Genomic DNA, 18,665 nt, shown 5'->3' with positions numbered 1-18,665 from the left:
TTGTTTAAGCCAGGTCTCCATACACTGGCTGGTTAATACAAGGGAAGGTCCAAATGAAAGGATTGAAGCATTCAGCCTGAAATTCTCTGAGTTTTTGTCACCTGACCGGAGCACAGAATTTTAATTTTTTTTTTCCAGAATCTGGTTACTTTCTACACGAGACACGTAGCGTAATATGATTTCAATTAAATATCTTAATTTTAAGCTGAGATTTAGTTTTTTTATAACGAAGCTGTGAGTTGCACATAATTCACTAAAGGATTAATTTTGGTGATTTTCACATCACCACAGTTTCATAGTGTTACTATACTATACATGTCTACAGATAAAGACGGAAAGATTCAAGATTTTTATTTGCCATTGGTACTCATGGACAGGCAGTTTAGTCACATAGGAATTCTTGTGTGGGGATTTCTTGGAACTTGAGTTAAAGAACAGAACACAAGGCTGCTCGGTCGTTGTATAATTTCCGATGGATAAGTCCCGATAAGTCTGTAGTGGTGGATTTGAGCTGAGACAGCAGCCCTGTGGGGATCCTGTGCTGACCGTGTTCTCAGCAGACACATGCTCCCATTCTCACCACCTGCGGTCTTTCAGTCAGGAAATCCAGGATCCAGTTACAGGTGGGAGACGGGACACCCAGGTCTGTCGGCTTGTGCATCAGCTTGCCTGGCCGAAAAGTATTTAAATGAGAACTGTAGTCCAGGTAGAGCGTCCTGACATATGTTCTGCTGCTGTCCAGGTGTTGCAGGGTGTGATATACACCCCCTGTCAAAAGTTTTAGGACACTGTCTCATTCAAATAAAGTAGAACCTGTCCTACAACTTTTGACAGGGGGTGTATTTCATCACATGGATGTGATCAGGGCAGGACTCTGATCATACATGTAAAGTTTCAGGCAGATTGGAGCATGTTCAGGGCATTTACACAGCATTTGAAATTTCATGGCGAAGGATCAAAATTCCAGAGGCCGCCACGGACACGCCCTTTGACTTTGGAAAAAGATTTTAATAACTTTTGCTCATTAAGGCCTCCTGTATGTACTGGCCGAATTTGAGGTGAATTGGAGTTTCCCCCTAGGAGGAGTTCACTCTAGAAAAAAATGAAAAATGGGCAAAATCTGACATTCAACGCAAAATAGCTCACTTCCTGTTGGGTTTGGAATGTGGCTGTCACTGACTTTTTTGTTCAGCCTGATGTGCTGCATATCTGTGCCAAATTTGGTAGATACACCCCCTGTCAAAAGTTGTAGGACAGGTTCTACTTTATTTGAATGAGAAAGTGTCCTAAAACTTTTGACAGGGGGTGTATAGTCATAGCCACCACATGGTCCACTGATCTCTTGGGTGCGGTAGGCAAACTGGAGATGGTCGATAGTGGCCGGGACCATGTGGTTTATGTGTGAGGACCAGCTTTTCTAAGCACTTCATGGCGTCTGATGTGAGCGCCACTGGCCCAAAGTCATTCGGGGTGGATGTGTCTGTTTTTTTAGGGACCGATATAATGGTGGATCATTTGAAAATGCGAGGGACTACTGCCTGGGATAGAGACAGGTTGAATATGTCTGCATAAACACCAGCTAGTTGTTCTCTGCAGGCTCTCAAACCAAGCATAAGGCTTTAATGACAGTTAAGGCTGAAATGACATTACTGTGATTTACTGCATCCATGCAGGTCTCCTATTCATGGCCGAGGTCTGTTCTGCAAGAAAACCATTGAGACGGGGGAGATGATCATTGAATACTCTGGAAATGTCATTCGGTCTGTGCTCACTGACAAGCGGGAGAAATATTATGATGGAAAGGTGAGGTCTTGGGAATTTGTTTGAATGACTTGAGTAGAAACATATTGGGACAGTGAGACATGCAAACTGTCCTCTCTTTCCTCCAAGGGCGTTGGCTGCTACATGTTTCGCATCGATGACTACGAGGTGGTAGATGCTACGGTTCACGGCAACGCTGCCCGCTTCATCAACCACTCCTGTGAGCCCAACTGCTACTCTCGGGTCATCACCGTGGACGGCCAGAAGCACATCGTCATCTTTGCCTCTCGCCGCATCTACTGTGGAGAGGAGCTCACATACGACTACAAGTTCCCTATTGAGGATGCAAGCAACAAGCTGCCCTGCAACTGCGGCGCGAAGAAGTGTCGCAAGTTCCTCAACTGACACCCGTATCTAAACAACCTAAAGAGGACTGCTGATGAGGACACCCCTGCTGGGAGTTTTGCCATGGCACTGGTTTTATACTGATTTAATGGGTCCGGTCTACGAAGGACCACAACTGCCAAGAGGGCACGAGCTCTGCCAGTGTTTCTGCTGCGGGTGTTGGCAGACCACAGCAGAGGCAGCGGTTGTCGGTTGTACTGTATATGCAGAAAGGGCCATTTTGGAGGACGGGCCATTCGTAGAAATTCCAACATATTGTGCCTCCTTTTGTCTCATTTACATTTGGCACGGGAAGTTTCACCTTCAGAGGTGAGTAATGAGATCACAGCATTGCAATATTAGAACTTTTATTTATATTTGGATGATAAAGTTACCCCTTCATAATTTTTTACATTGGCCCATCCTCCTTAATTTTTTAGAAATATGTTATGGTCTACTAATGCTGAGATGTGAACACAGAAAAAAAACAAATCAAAGAACTTGGTTCCATTTTACACCAAAGTGCAATTTGTTGAAGGGACTTGTAACAGTAATTTTACAAGAAGTTAAAATTAGAAACTTGTTAGGATTTTTTTTGTTTCTATCTCAGTGTCAGCTGTTATTGATGCACATCTCCCTGTCTGAATGTGCCCTGATGCCTTCAGAGCTGTCGTGATTTACTGGAACCTTCCCTGACCGACCTTTTTTAAGAGCTCGTGGGTGTGTACATTTGATACTGTAAATAGGGGCTGCTTGTGTCTAGCAGCCTGATAAGAGCTGTACAGGTGGAAACACTAGGGGGAGCAGTGGCCACAGAAAAGAAGAGGGGAAAAAAGAGACAAGGGAGGGGGGAAGATTCTTTTTTAAAAAAACAAATGTTTATTTTTGGCCGTTCGTGTAAAGGATGATACCATCCGACGTACTTAACTTGACTTGTAGTCTGACGGCTTGGTAGCTGTGTCGACATGTTGTTGATGGGATGAAGCCTCTGGCCTGAGAGAGCGAGGCAGCTAGAGATTCTGGTGGACTGACAACCGAGGGACCAGAGAAACCTACTGATGTGCTTGAGTAGACATATTTATAATTGATTTTTTTGAGCTGTGTCTCGGACACAGACGTACTGACAGACATGTTGCAAGTTTGTGCATGCTGTTGTTATTATCAAACTTGTTATAAGCTTGGACTTTTGAATCATGTTCCAAATTACAGCAGCAAAGAGAACCAAACGTCACGCCCTTGAATTGAATTTTTCACACAGCTTGTTTTCTTCTTGGCCTGTTGTGATAACCATTACTATGGAAAAATGTTTTTTTATTTGTATTGTCTTCTAAAGTCTTGTCTGTTATCTGTCTTTTTATTATGGACAGGGAAATATCATGCTTGCTTTTAAAAAACAAATGTAAATAATGTATATTTTTCTACAAAAAAACTTAAAAAGCACTCACTAGTGAATAGCACTTAATGATGGTATTTATATTTTTAAAAAATCGTATTTATTTTATTGCCATTTTTGTAGGAAATAGAGGTTTACAAACACTAATGCTTGTTCTCTATGTTTTGTATTCTGCTGCCTTTTCAAAAGTTGTTTTTTTTGTTGTAATTTTGTTTTTGTTTTTATTTTTATTTGTAACCTGAATGTTTTCTTTGATTCCAAAGACTGACGCTGGTCTGTGGCTTGGTCCCCTTCTTAGTTCAGTCCACCAGTAGCTCTTTATCTATCCCAGGCCGTTTGGTCAGAGTTGACGTTTCTTTTTTTCATTGTTTCAGTTTGAGCTGGCAGTATGGCAGTCATGTGAACTATTATTATGCACTTGAGAGAGTTTAGATTGTTGATCCATAGCAGATATCTCCTCTCTCCAGCCTTATTGTCTCCACACCACATCACGCCGAGAATCAAGTCCACTCACAGGCTGCTACCTTGCAGTCATATCAGATCGATTCAGTTTTCAGTCACCAATCAGCCCGGTGTCGACAGGCTTACAGCCAATTAGCAACATACAAACCATTCACACAACAATCCTGTCAGTTTAAGGTGTTCTGTCCCTCTGCAGACTTGGTCTATAATAAAGAGGTGCCTTTATTTTAATTCTATTTTAATTCCAACAGCTTTCACCAGATCTTCATTGAGCCAATTTATTCATTTCAAAAAACAAACGTGTTCTCCTGGTGACTGTTGATCAGAGCTCACCAGCATTTGGAAAGCGTTTCTTTCATCCAGTCTCCTTTCCTTGTGGTTTGCCTTAGTTGAAAATGAGCATGCCTCTTCTTTCTTACAAGCCTTCATGTTCTGGACTGAATATTTCAGCAGGTTGTTTAGACTGACTGGTTCCACTATGCGATTAAAGTCACTTCCTCCGTTTTGTCCCTTTTAGTTCATTTTTGTCTGCCGTTCATGCTGACTTCGTTGTCATCTAAAGGTCGTTAGCAGTTATTCCCACACTGCCCCTTGTTGTTGTGAACTAAAACTAAAATATGACCCACAAACGGTTTGCACTTTAGCTGTGACACAGGCACTGAACAGACATAGGAAAACTCAGCTCTCTCTCTCACTCTCCAGACAGACAATGCAACTCTCATGCTGAAACCACAAGCACAGATACAGTCACTGAGGATGCTTTTGTGCATCAAGCTCTGAAACAAAATCTGAGTGCGGTCGACCTGGATCGGTCTTGACGACTCCTGACAGCGGTGTTTGAGGCTCTAGCAAAAGTGCACTTGACTCTTTTTCTGCAACAAAGCGAAGGCAGGGACCACACCAGCAGCCCTCCCCTTCCTGACGGTGTAGTTTGTGCAAACCTCGGCTGTGCTTTTCCACTGAGACCCCTCCACCCCGACGGACAGGCCAGCCTCGCGGTTGTACAGCGGCACCAACATTGGGCTCGCTGGGATCTGCTGCTAAGGTCAACAATGAATGTATATTCTTCCTCCGCATCACCAGAGTCGTGATGATACTTTGTCAGCTGTGTTCGTTTTCAGTTTTCGTGTCAGCAACCCTGGTAGTTGTGGAAGATGTGTAGATACGACCTCAAACTGGGCAGCAGCAGTTTCATTTCAGCACTGGGAATAATACTGAGGTGTGAACAGCGGTGGCGTTTCTGTCTGTAGGACAACCGGTTAGCTCAAACAGTTCACACCAGCATCGGTGATAACTCGGTCACGGATGCCAAGGGCTCTGTCTACGACTCTCACTTCATGAGATCCACTTCTGCATTTTCAGGGTCAGAAGGTTTCAGTCATTTATTTCACTGTTTTGAACAGCATATATACAATAAGGAAATGGTCTCTGTTGTTTTTTTGGACTTCATTTTACCACGCCACAGCAGTGGCCCTTCTCCGTCGGTATCTGTAATTATAGTATAAATACTTAACAATATTATACAGAAACATGCATAGTAATTTCTTGTACTTTAGTATCTATACAATATATGGAATGGACAGACAAACTTAGTTACAGTAGCAAAACAGGAGATTTATAATGGTTAATAGCAATGTTTCAATGTACTCTATAATGGTTTTGTGTTACAGTACTATCAGATAAAACTAACGTGCATCATTCTTTTGTATATTGATATCCAGTACCAATTTTGCTGTGCCTGTGAGTGTTCCTTCACCAGCAAGGAGCATTGCAGTTTTTCTTTTATTTTCTCTCTGGAAAGAAACGGTTTTTATGTGATGAGAAATGTAACTGTATTAATGTGGTTGTGAACTTCTTGAGGTCAGCCATTTTTTTTCTCCGTTTGTTTTCTGGTTGTTGTAGTGAATGTTTTCTGTTTTTTTTCTTTGTTTTTTTTTCTTTTCTTTTTTCACATTTTAACAGGGACTTTTTAGACGGCTTACTTGATGTGGTAAAATTAAAGAGTCTGGTTTGTGGAGACTGATCAGGAGTTTAAAGATCCCACCAAAATGTCGTTTTCTTTTCATTTTGGAAACCTCTCACGTCTCCCTGACCACCACTCTCTCCTCCGAAGCTTTGGTTGTACTTATTATGTACTGTTTTTTTATAGAAAGTCATAATGCTGAGATAATGCTGATGTTGAAAACATTTAATTTATTTATTTTGTGCAACATCCACCCTGAATTGTTCTTTTACAAGTCAAGGTTTTGGAGAGGTCGGACGAGTACTTAAACTGTATTTGTAATTTTCTAATTGTTTCTTGTATAGAAGTTATCAGCCTAGGATGGGATGTGGTGTCGCAGAAAAGCGTACCTGTAGGATGTTGATAAAAGATGGATCATGAACAGGCTCGTTTTCTTTTGCCTTGGATATACCTTTGTCTTATCAATAATTCCTCCTGCTCTCTGTAATAACGGTATTCACAACAGTCATATTTTCTCCCGTTCAACATTGTTCTTTCAATACACATCAACGAAATGAAGGAAAACCACCACCGTGAAAATAAACCACAAACTACTTGGTTGAATGTATAATTAGGAAACAAAGTTGTACATAAGTGTAAAAAGAAAAGTTTCTAATCATGTTTATTTTCTATGCACTTTTTTATTTAAGTGATAGTTTAAATAATAAACATGTCTCCTTTACTCTTTTCTGTCTCTCGCCTCCTTTACTGTTTAGTTGGGTTTAGGGAAATGTCCTGTCACTCATTAGCAGTGGTTTAGACAAAAAGGTTTATTTCAACCGTGTGACATGATCCTAACCAGCAGATGCTTTTAACCCTCGTGTCGTCCTACGGGTCAAAATTGATCCAGTTTCTGTCGCTCTGTCCATTTTTGCCCTCTGGACTCGCATTGGGACCTGGCTCTGGGTGGGCGGGGTGGTGGGGTGCGGGGTTCTGGTGGGGTTGGGGCATGGGTGGCGGGTGGGCCCTCTTGTCCCGGGCTGCCTGGGTCTCTTCAGAGTCTAAACTCACACTAAACCCACGCTCCTTTTCTCTAGTATCTTCTTCTGGCCTATTCCACTCTATACTGTCAAGACACCCACAACTATGGTGTTCAATACTGTTTGGTTTATTCATTTTTTTTGGTTTGGTTTTTTTGGTTGTCTCATTGATGGGTAATTAATAGTCGGGAATAACACAGCACCTGATATTCCCCTGTCCCTGTCCGTCCTGTTTCATCCTGTCCACCCTTTGTTTCCCCTCACGTCACTGAGGTGTAGCACTGCCCTCCCTGGCTCTTAACAGGGATTTGTAATAAAGAAAGTCAGCTTAGCTTTCAGGGAGGGCTGGTGACGGTCACACGCATGCACTAAGTAATAAGATATTTAGCTGCAAGACTAAAATATGCATTAATCTCATAAAGTGTTGACACCCCTTCTGTGGAGTTAAACAATGAGAATAAATGCAGACAAAGGAAAGAAAAAATTGATCCAGTTTAAAGATTGAAAATGTGGAAAAAAAAATATTTTCACAGTAAAACTTCTGATGTCCACATTTTCAACATTTTTTGGGAAATCTTTGAACATTGTTTGGTGGAAAAAAAGAAATGTTAAAAATGTTTCTTAAGAACATTTACCCAAAAATCAACCAAAATCTGGCGAATTTCGCTGGATTTTGGTTGATTTTTTTGTGGATGTTCTTAAAGAAAATATCAGAACTTTTACTGATATATATGTAATGACTTTAGATATTTTTTAGTACTTTTATTGAAGATTTTTACTCTTGAAAATATTTACAAGAATTTTCTTGCCAAATTTGGGGGATTTTTTTTTTATAAATAAAACTTTTCAGGGAAACTTTAAGGAATTATTGGATTTTTCTTCCTGAAGGTTTTGCAAATTTTCAGAAATTTGGGATATTTGTTTTGCTGAATGTTATTTTTATTTTTTTCAGAAAAGGAAACAATATTTTTTGGTGCCTGTAAGAGGACAACAGAAGGGTTAAACCAACATGGATGGGACGTCATTAAACCCCCTTTTCCTTTTTTGCAAGCTGTTCAAATTTAATTTCAGCTTCATAAAAATATTTCAACACTTAGATGACACTTGTTTGAGTTGCATAGACTGTTAAACAACTTTACATTATTTTCATGAGTTAGCCCTGTAAAATGTGGTCCACAGAGGATGAATGGAGAAAACCTCAACTTCACACACTGGATTTAGTCTCATCTTTGTCTTCTTTTTAATATTGCATGCTGTTGTCTTTATTGCTGCATATTTGGACTCACTTATTGAGATGAACTCATTGGTGTGTTGCTGGTCAAGATCAAGATCAAGAGCCCTGCCAGCCCAAAGGAGAGTTGTTCTCTGGCCTGTAGCTAATTGTAAAGGAATAATTTGTTTAATCAGAGACTAATTGAGAGAAACTGAACAGCGAAGGAATGGACCAGGAGTGTGCAGTAAATTAATTGCCAGCCAGAAAGTGGCCGATTTGTTTGGAGCAGCCAACACCTGGAGAGAAAAAGACATGGGGATTTGTTCTGATTTATACTGTGGTGGTTTCTCACTGGTCACTCTTAGGACTTTGTTTTTATACTTCAGACCACCTCAACAGATTATACTCCACACAGTAACACAGTGCAGAGTGCTAAGGCTGTTTTTAAAATCATTACCAGTTTGATTGTTCATTTTGTGTATGCAAGTTAATGGAAACCACTTGGATTTCGTTGGCTGTTGTTTTAAATATTTTTAGTCTGCCAAAAGCTTTTTCAGTGAATCTTTGACAACAAAATTCACCAAGGTTAACTAATAAATAAATAAACCTGCCAAATGTTCCCAGAGCCAAGGCCGACCCTGTTCAATACCCGAAAGTAATTTGCTTTATTGTGATGCAACATGGGCAAATTCCGTACATTTATGAGTCTTACACGAGTTTGTTGGTTAATTAAAGAGTAAATTGACCCACTGTTTCAGCTTCAAAACATCATCAGGGTTAGAGGTTGCTGTTTCTTATGTATGCTGTGTCGGTGTTTCTCCTGTAACTTCATGGATTTCATTTTCCATGAATTTCTAGAACAACAGGATGACACCAGATAAGAACTAGAAAAGCACTCGGAGAGCGCATACCTCCGCCAGGCCATCTGTCTGTCTGTTTGTCTGTCTGTCTGTTAACAGCATAACTCAAAAAGTCATGGACAGATTTTCACCAAATTTTTACAGAATGTCCGGAAGAGCAAAAGTAACAATCGATTAGATTTTGGAGGTGATCCGGATCACCGTCTGGATCCAGGATTTTTTTGAAGGACTCTGTCTGGACTCAAAAAAATCCTGGATCCAGACGGTGATCCGGATCACCTCCAAAATCTAATCGATTGTCACTTTTGCTCTTCCGGACATTCTGTAAAATTTTGGTGAAAATCCGTCCATGACTTTTTGAGTTATGCTGTTAACAGACAGACAGACAGACAAACGGACAAACTCCGGTGATTACATAACCTCCTAGCGGAGGTAATTATTAACTTCTGTGTCAGTTTATATAAAATATGAAGTTCTTTAGTTGGCACTGGTCAAAATAATGAGTGTTTTTATTTTTCCACTGCCAAGTGTTGTGGGAAATCAGTGCATCATCACATTGCTGTGTTTCTTTGGAAAAGCAGAACATCTGTGTTCACAGTTTGTGAGTTCAAGGTGGTCTTTACCTTGAAAAGTGGGTCTGTTTCTAAAACACAGACTCAACCCCAAACCTAAACTGCCTTTTGTATTTAAGCCAACTCAATCACACTTCAATACCACCCACTGGAAGTGAATTCAAATTGTTGGGTTGCCAAGTGGTCCAAATTACCAGTAAATCCTCTGAGCAGCAGTTTATGGATTCTTACAGGAAATTGGAGTAGCAGGCCCAGAATGTGCTGATTCTGGTGCTGCTAATTAAATACATGTCTTACCTTCAGTTGCAGATTGCTGTATCCACAGGAGTCTGCTGCAGCTCACAACAGCCTGAAGACTCAAATTCAAAGGAGTTTCAGTTCTAGTTTAAAAGAGCTGCTGACCATAAACCCCCTCCTCACCACATTCCCATAAAAGCAGCGTTTCAGTGTTAAAACGCTAAGCAGAGCCATGTGTTCACTCTGAGCAGCTTCACTCTTTGTTCTCATGCATCCCACAGCAAAATATTTAATTCATTAACTGCAGGGTGGGTGCCTATTTTTATAAGCAGTTATGTAATTTTAATTTCCTCAATAATACATATAGACTGACTTAATTTGGTGGAAATGATTTACAATGTAGTATTTAAACCTTACCTCAGTGGTTGGAACACACAGCCCTCCAGCAAAAATACTGCAGTATATTTGCGTAGAGTTTTTACTTTCATCATTTGCAGTTTTGACATGATGTACAAACTTTTCTACATATCTGAAAGACTTAATCTCTTCACACGCTTTAGGTAAATTCTCATACCATAACATAATAAACCCTGGCTGCTGGGCATCGTTTTGCACCAAGCTACAGCACACTTACTTTCAACATACCTCATCTTTTAACACACCATCGGTGATGTTTTGGGGGTCAGCAGGTGTTTTGGGTCTTTCAACATTCGACACTCTCACCCAGACGACTCAGCTGGGGTTGATCAAGCCCCGGCTCATGTCCAGGTAGCTACACCACACCACAATCATCAGAAAGGCTGTTTAGATAGTTCAGTTTGGACCAAAGCAGAGGACTGATAGGACAGGATTACAGCTCCTTCAACTGTTAGCACGGCTAACAGTGATTCCTGAATGCGATTCAGTTTCAACAGAAGTCATTACACGCCTGTGCAATATCACCTTAGTGTGAAATGAGTTGAAATTGGATCCCTGTACAGTAATTGCATCATTAGTTGAAACTCAGTACATTACTGAGATTCAAATCTTTTAGTTTTTCAATACTTTATATGCCCACTTTCATTTTTGATAACAGACTCTCTTCTCCCCTCCACAGAGAATATCAGATTTCAGAAGAAATGATCTGACATTCTTCTTTCTTTTGTCTTTTTCAGCTGCTCTTTGCTGGATTGTGTCTTTCTGTCTTCTTTGTAATATCCCAAATTGGCTCTGCTGGATTCAGATCAGCCAACATTCTTGGCCAGATCATGGTTTTCACCTTTTTCAGAAACTGTTGTGCAATTTTGGCTGCGTGTTTTGCATTATTATCATGATGAATTCCTCTTCTGCAAAGCCTCTGCAGACTGGGAGTCATCTTGCTAGTACATATTTTGGTATGTCTGCATACATTCAGACATGGTGCCATCTATAAATGCCATCTTCGAAACACCTTTTATGCTGATGCAGCCACATATCATCACAGTGCCGCCTCTGTGCTTCACTGTCAGGACTATGCAGTCACTGTGGCAGTCCAGGTTCACAATAAATATGTTAGCTCCATTTGAAGTTCAGTAAAGTTAATTTGGTCTCATCTGACCAGAAAAAAAAGTTCTCTCAAGATTATTTGATGTTCTTTACCTGTTTCTTAATAACTTTTCATCTTGCAGAAAAGTAAGCACTAGTCATTTTATTAGATGTCAGTTATATTATGCATGTAGAACATTTTGTTTTAGTGGTAGCTCTGATTAGCGGTACTGTGGCTCATTCTGTACCGCCTCATTATTGCTGCAAATGTGTTTTCACAGATTTTTAGTCGGTCACAGACCTTTCTTTTCCATCTTTTTGAATTCTCACGGTCAGATTAGTCAGCAGTTCTTCTTCTTACGGAGCCATGATGCAGACATGCAGATAGACACAGCCGGCAGGTCAAAAACTGGGAAAGTTCTGGTTTCACAGATCATTTTACAACCATGTTCATGTGGTTTGGCTAATTGGAAATCACAGCTGTACACAGTTTAGTTTCAATGATCACAGGGATTGTAATGTGTGTCAGCGATCATTGGTTTATGTTTTTTTTTCCACTGAGCTTCAACTTTATATTTTCAGCATACAGTGTTTACAAAGTACTTGTTTTTGGCTATTCACAATATCAAATACTATCATAATCGCACATTTGAATCGCTGGACATTTGAATGATTTTGCACAGGGGTGTGCTTCTGTTGTCCACTGTTATAGAAGTAGATTATCACCAGATGACTTCTAACAAATAAACACGTACAAAGTATTCACATCTGTTTTGTCACTTTGTTGGTCAGCTGCTCATGTTCCAAGACTTCACTCCGTTTTGTCCACACAGATTAGCTGGATGTGCTGTGATCTCATCTCCAGTTTTGGCGCCGGACTGCTCCTTTTGGGGTCACCGCTGCATGATAACAGTAAAAACATGTTTCCGTTGGCCTGGACTCAAGGGGAGCAGCAAAATATAATCAGCTCAACTTTAGCTCACTTGCCAAAAACATATTAAGACCTCTTGCTTTATCAACTTAACGCTACCACTGAAGGATTACAGAAGAAAAGAGGATTACTGTCACAGTCCTGCTTGAGTGGAAGACTGATATGAGAAGATGCTATCTGGATCGAGCAAATTACTTCATCTTGGAGGCAGATGATGAAAATCGTGGTAAGTGTGTGAAAGTCCGTGTGTTTCTGGCTTTTTTAAAATCAGTTTTGCTTCTTTGTTTTTTGGCTGAGGGTCTGTCTTTGTGAGCAGTGCTGTTTCCCTGTAATAAGCTGGGAGGACAGCTCATTCGTGACATTTGCCTTTTCTGACCACAGCCCTCTGAACTCTCTCTGGTTTTGGACCGTTTTCTCAACACTGTTATGCAACTTCCCAAACATTCCTCCATTAATCATCCTCCTCTCCTCTGTTCTCACCCCTCGTCTCACACTGATTTGGACACACTTCGTGTTTTGGTTGTGTATCTGGTGGATTACCATCACAGATTTTTCTCCGTCTTCTCCACCCATGGTTCCTCCTGTCCCACCCACCCCAGTTTCTAATTGGATTTCATTACCATTCCTTTTCAGTTTTTCCCAGCCAGACTCTCTGAACGGGAGGAACAGCTTCCAGTGGTTTTCTCTTCGACACACACACACACAAGGGAACAGCAGCAGCAGCTACTAAATACTTCACTCCATCATCTGGTAAGTTTTGGCTTCAATTCTTGGATTAAACATTATGAGTCAAAGCGTGAAAGCTGCTCTTCAGTGCAGGTGAAAGGGTCGGAACAGAAGGTACTGGCATCTTTTTTTTCCCCTTTAGACCATCTAGTATAAACTTAATTACCAAAATGTGCACCTTTTGTATTCGGTAGATGTAACAGAAAATGACTCAGTAAAAGTCCTTCATTGCTAATTCGATGTCAAAGTGCAAGAATACTGAGCAAAATGTAGTTAAAGTAATAAACGTAAAAGTTTTCTGTTAATATATGTAAGAGTATTGCATTATTATTACTGACACGGGGTTAAGCAGCACTACAATGCTGTAGATACACCATATTCATGAGCTCTTCTTGTACTAATCTAAAGTAAAATAAAAACACAACAATACCAACAATACTGAAGTACAAGTAAATCTAAAACGGGACTTTTTTGCAGAACTTGAATACTTAGCTACAGTCCATCCCACTTTTGCATGAGATACTATTTAGAGATATATGGCTTAAATAAATGGGCAGCTTTGCCTTTTATCAATCTGATGCTGAGTTACAATAAATGTGAACAAAATCCAGCTGGTGTTCAGGCAGCGTGCCAAACCGGTCGGAATGGACGGATCTGTCAGATAAATCAAATCTTTGATCTTCCTTCTAAACCTTCATCTTGCCCACCCAGGTGGTAAAATTAGATCAAAATCACTGGGCTGTAGTTTGATTAAAATCAGAACTTGAGTTTCCAGCAAAAATGTGGGTCCTCCACACTTCTTACAACTGCTTCTTAAACTGAGAACATTTGAATCTAATCTGATAACATGCAAAAATAAATGTCCTAGAAGTGTTCTCCAAACTCAGTGCGCTTTCTGTAACTCAAAAGAGCACTGGTGGTCGATAAACAGTGGATTCTTCTTTTGTGCTGTCACTGAAAACATTCATGTTTCCAATCATCTGAGGGCTACTGAGGACTGAGCAGCTGCTCAGACTCTCCAGTATTTGTCCTCTCGTCTGCTCTCGTCTGCTGCCAGGAATGCTGACACTGAAGTCTTTCTCCCTGCTCCTTTTCTCTCTTTTCTTTCTGTTTATGCCTCACTCTCCCCTTTTTCTCTCTCTTCGTGCAGCTGTTGTGGATGTAAGCTCTCAATTCCAGTTAGAAGACCTGCTGATAGATGACAAAATCTTGCATTTCTCATTATTGCAGCACACCACAAACAGCAGGTTTTCATTACTAAACTCGCTGTTTGGCAGCAGTAAGTGTTTCTCCAGCTCGGTTCATCAGTTTAGTTAATGGTCCTTCTCCCAGACACGAGACAAACTCATATCTTGTCTTTAATATTTCCTAAATGGACTGAAACCCAGCAGGAAAAATTTTTTAAAATGTGTTGTAATCCAAATATCGTCACAATTCATTAGGATTATTCAAGACAGACTGTGAAGTTTGCTAACTCTCTGATTGTAGATTTCAGGGTCAACAAAGGACAATTCATGCTCGCAACCAAACAGGAAAGAAGAGGCAGAGAGAATTTGAGTTTTAGGTGTGTCTGTGAGCAGTTTCTGAGTGGACTGATTGGTATTCAGCATCTCATCAGATTTTTATAAGAAACATCTGTTCAGAAACCAACAGTATTAATGTGTTGTTTAGGAGATGTGAGCAATCTGTGCTAAATGAGCAAATCATACTTTATTAAATTATGTGGCTAATTATGTAATATGGCTGTAATACACCATAAATAACATTTCTCAGCCTGTGAAATGGGCTGGCTCCTTTGCTTATGTAAAAGTTAAATCAGTTTGGGATCATGGATGATAGTCCTCACTGTGTCTGTTTGATTATTGTAAGTTTTTCCTTTGCTTCAGGTTATTTTTAAGCCTTTTCTTTCCCTCCATCACTTCCTTCAGCGTGCCTTCCCTAAAAAGGTGCACGCTGTTCTCAGTATCACGACTCTCAACTCGATCATTTGAGGAAAATGAGTCACCTGTTGGATCATAAACTGCAGCTGTATTAATAAACACAAGCTCTCAGTGTGTGTGTGTGTGTGTGTGTGTGTGCGTGCTGCTGTCTAATATCACTAAAAAATCCACGCTTAGGAAAGTTTTAAAAATATTTTCTAAGTTATTATGCCTGAGTGGAGAAGGACATTTCTGAAACTTCATCTGTTCTGAATTGCTCAGTACTTGGTTACACTTTTGGCTGCACTGAAATCGAATGAATAACGACAGATTGGAAAGTGATATGGTGATTTCTGTGTTCTTTTACCTCGTACCAAATGAGAAATTTGCAGACAGAATATAACGCAGACGTATCATAATACATATTTCCGTTGCTAATTCGCAATTTGAATTACTATATATGTTTAAAACAGTTACATTCAGTTTTCAGAAACAATAGCTTCCCTTTTTTTAAAAAAATCTGACTATTTTTAGAGGCAGTTTTGTGACTAAATATCAGCGTTGACTCATACATTGTCATACAGCTCCATGCCTACAACATGATGAAGAATCTGTTTGAATTAGTCACCATCCTGCAGGTTTTATCTGATTTTCAAAGAGCGCTTGTAGCTGGCACTATTGTCAGAGAGAAAAACACTCCTTAAGTCCACTTGGCAGATTCCCTTTTAACGAAGTGGAAACTTTTGTAATCCTTTGTCATGCTCTGTTTGACAAGAAAAAGCAAACAAAATATTATCCTGAAAGGTCTTCAATTATGTTGTAGAAACCTGCTTCAGTGTTTACACGTGCCACAATTTAAAAAATTACATGTGCTCTTTTTCCATTTGTAATTCTGATGCTTTATTTACATTTGCAGTGGGATCTGTGGTGCACTTTTGTTTTATCAGATTAAAAACTTCTCCCATTGTCTGTAATCCAGTCCAAACTTTGGTGTCACTCCCCCATGGCCTTGTTAGTAAACTGTAATGCTTCTACATGCGCTTTCCTTTATCTTTGTTTTTTTCTGTTCCTTTTTTCCCTCTCAGCCGTGACACTGCAATGACCTCTCTTAGGCTGTTACCTTTGTTGCACTCCCTCCTCGTCCTCCAAGTCCATCTTTCCAACCAGTTAGAGGACAACAAGATCCCTGCCAGTCTGTGCACTGGTCACCCTGGTACCCCCGGCTCTCCTGGAGTTCATGGCAGTCCTGGTCAGCCGGGGAGGGATGGGAGGGATGGAAGGGATGCTGCTCCGGGGGAGAAAGGACAGAAAGGAGACAGGGGAGAATCAGGTACTCTGTTCTCTTTATGCTAGTGTGTGATCCTGTCACTGCTGGACGCTCATGTTTGTCCTCTTCAGGTGAGACGGGAGTGCGAGGCCTGACCGGAGACAGCGGTGACCCTGGACAAAAGGGAGAGAGGGGGGAGCCGGGAGAGTGTGCTGTAGCTCCCAAATCAGCCTTCAGTGCCAAATTGTCTCAGGGCAACACTTTACCCCTCAATGTGGGCGATGCAGTCCACTTTGACACCATCATGCTCAACGAACAAGGCGACTACAACAAAGAGACCGGGCGCTTCACCTGCAAAGTCCCTGGAGTTTACTACTTCGCCGTCCACGCCACAGTCTACCGTGCCAGCCTGCAGTTTGACCTGATGAAGAACGGACACGTGGTGGCTTCTTATTTTCAGTTTTATGGCAACTGGCCCAAACCAGCGTCCCTGTCAGGCGGCTCCCTGCTCCACCTCGTCCCCGGTGACCAGGTGTGGGTCCAGATGGCGCTCTCAGAGTACAATGGATTTTACTCCAGCACCAAGACAGACAGCACCTTCAGCGGCTTCCTGGTGTACTCAGACTGGAAAAACTCTGCTGTGTTTGCATGACAAGTGCCTACGAACAAAGTCATATCCCACTGAGGGAAACGAACCACAACTATTTGATTTTCTAATTGAGAAGTTCTGGATAAAGACGAGTGAATCAGCTGAGACGTGTCACAGCTGTATTTGTGCAAGAAATAATAATAAAAAACACAGCATAAAATGTGACGTGAATAGCACATAGTGTACTGGTGAAGTGTGATGTACGTACACTGAGCTGTGCAGTTTATTCTGTTCCTCACTTGCAGCCTTTAAACTGCTGAGACAGTTAATTCTTGTAACAGATGTGGTGACAGTGGGCAGCTCCAGGCCACAATTTCAAACAGCCTTTTATGCAACTATTGCACTTAGTTTCCCATCAGTAACTACACAGCTAACACACGACATGAACACATCTTTAGATTTTTTAAAAACACACTTGACTGACATGTTTTTTCCATAAATACTTTTAATATTGGAAATATGAAGAGATCAGATTCATTATTGAGTTAGTTAGCTTCTACTTAATTCAGTCGTATTTCCTCAAAGTAAGACAAGTCAAGGCACTTTATATACATCTTGAATTTCCTTCAGGATTAATAAGTATCTATCTATCTATCTATCTATCTATCTATCTATCTATCTATCTATCTATCTATCTATCTATCTATCTATCTATCTATCTATCTATCTATCTATCTATCTATCTATCTATCTATCTATCTATCTATCTATCTATCTATCTATCTATCTATCCAAGATTGTCTTATAGAGAGAGAAATCCAACCAAACTAAAGATTCCCTTTGAGCAACTCTTTGAAGGCAGCGTCAAGAAAAAACTCCCCTTTGACAGAAAGAAACCTACAGCAGAACCAGATGGAGGGCAGCCATCTGCCTCACCAGGTGGGATGAGGGTGGAGTGGAGACAGAACAGGATATCAAATAGAATACAGATGAATGACACATAGGAGAACAATAAACACTGAGGAGGTTGGAGAGGCTAATGGCAGCTGATCAGAAATCTCCAGTGCCACAGATTCCTGCACAGAGGAAAAAAACACAAACTGGAGGAGAGAGAAGAACTTAATGTCATGCATTTGTGGTATATAAATGTTTGAAGAGAGAAGAAGAGGAGAGGAGCTCAGCACAGAATGGGAAGTCTAGTTCTATAGCAGCATAACTAAGAGACGGTTCAGGGTCATGTCCTAGCTTTAAGTTTCATCAAAATGAAAGTTCTGAGCCTGATCTTTAAAGTACAGAGGCGTCTACCTCCTTGACTCAAACTAGGAGCTGATTCTGCATTAGAAGAGTCTGATAGCTGGAGGTTCTGACTCTCATTCTGCTTTTAGAAACCACAAGTAAGTCTGAGAGTGAAGTGCTCTGGTGGGTTATTTTGGTACAGTGAGGCCTTTGAGATACAATTGAGTTGTTTTATTAGGAGCTTTCTATGTGAGGAGAAAGGTGTTAAATTCTGGATTTTACAAGGAACCGATGAAGTGAAGCCAGTAGCAGCATTCTGCAGTATTGTGGATCAAATGGAAGTTTACAGAGAGTTATTAGGAAATCCTGGCAATAAAGAATTACAATACTCCAGTGTAGAAGTAACAAATGCAGCTTGTCAGCATCACTCTGAGACTAGATGCTCCTGATTTGACAACACTGTACAGGAGAAAGGAAGCTGTCTCAGAGATTTGTTCTATGTGTAAGAAAAAAATTCCGTATAAGTCAATTCAACATCGTTAATGTCAAACAGAACTGCTGAGTCCCTTTCTGATAACATTCCTGTCTGCCCTTAGTGGATCCTACACTTAAGAAACAATACCCATAAAA

General features: G+C 40.6%; 2 protein-coding genes across 6 annotated transcripts in view; both read left to right on the top strand.

Annotated features, from left to right (window-relative positions):
- kmt2a (lysine (K)-specific methyltransferase 2A) overlaps positions 1-6,689 on the top strand; it is a 41,846-nt gene extending 35,157 nt beyond the window's left edge. For all 5 annotated transcript variants that reach the window (XM_051957521.1, XM_022200952.2, XM_051957519.1 and 2 more), the window contains exons 33-34: positions 1,674-1,803; positions 1,891-6,689. In XM_051957521.1, coding sequence (XP_051813481.1) covers positions 1,674-1,803; positions 1,891-2,166 — 406 coding nt within the window. In that variant the 3' untranslated portion in view covers positions 2,167-6,689. The remainder of the gene's footprint in view (positions 1-1,673; positions 1,804-1,890) is intronic.
- Positions 6,690-12,382: 5,693 nt separating this feature from the next.
- On the top strand, positions 12,383-17,035 carry c1qtnf5 (C1q and TNF related 5). Its single transcript, XM_022200953.2, has 4 exons — positions 12,383-12,524; positions 12,932-13,048; positions 16,029-16,273; positions 16,342-17,035. The coding sequence occupies exons 3-4, from the start codon at positions 16,042-16,044 to the stop codon at positions 16,860-16,862; spliced, it is 753 nt and encodes a 250-aa protein (XP_022056645.1). The 5' UTR covers positions 12,383-12,524; positions 12,932-13,048; positions 16,029-16,041; the 3' UTR covers positions 16,863-17,035.
- The last annotated feature ends 1,630 nt before the right edge of the window (positions 17,036-18,665 follow it).

This window comes from Acanthochromis polyacanthus, chromosome 13, assembly GCF_021347895.1.
Source record: "Acanthochromis polyacanthus isolate Apoly-LR-REF ecotype Palm Island chromosome 13, KAUST_Apoly_ChrSc, whole genome shotgun sequence".
NCBI classification, from domain to species: domain Eukaryota; kingdom Metazoa; phylum Chordata; class Actinopteri; family Pomacentridae; genus Acanthochromis; species Acanthochromis polyacanthus.
Note: the sequence above shows the minus strand (reverse complement) of the source record. Positions and strands in the feature narration are given on the sequence as shown.

Bases quoted from the DNA above. Each gene is read 5' to 3' on its own strand.
- c1qtnf5 (XM_022200953.2), top strand. From the start codon at position 16,042: ATGACCTCTCTTAGGCTGTTACCTTTGTTGCACTCCCTCCTCGTCCTC. The intron at 16,274-16,341 runs GTACTCTGTTCT...TGTCCTCTTCAG, and splicing joins AGGAGACAGGGGAGAATCAG to GTGAGACGGGAGTGCGAGGC.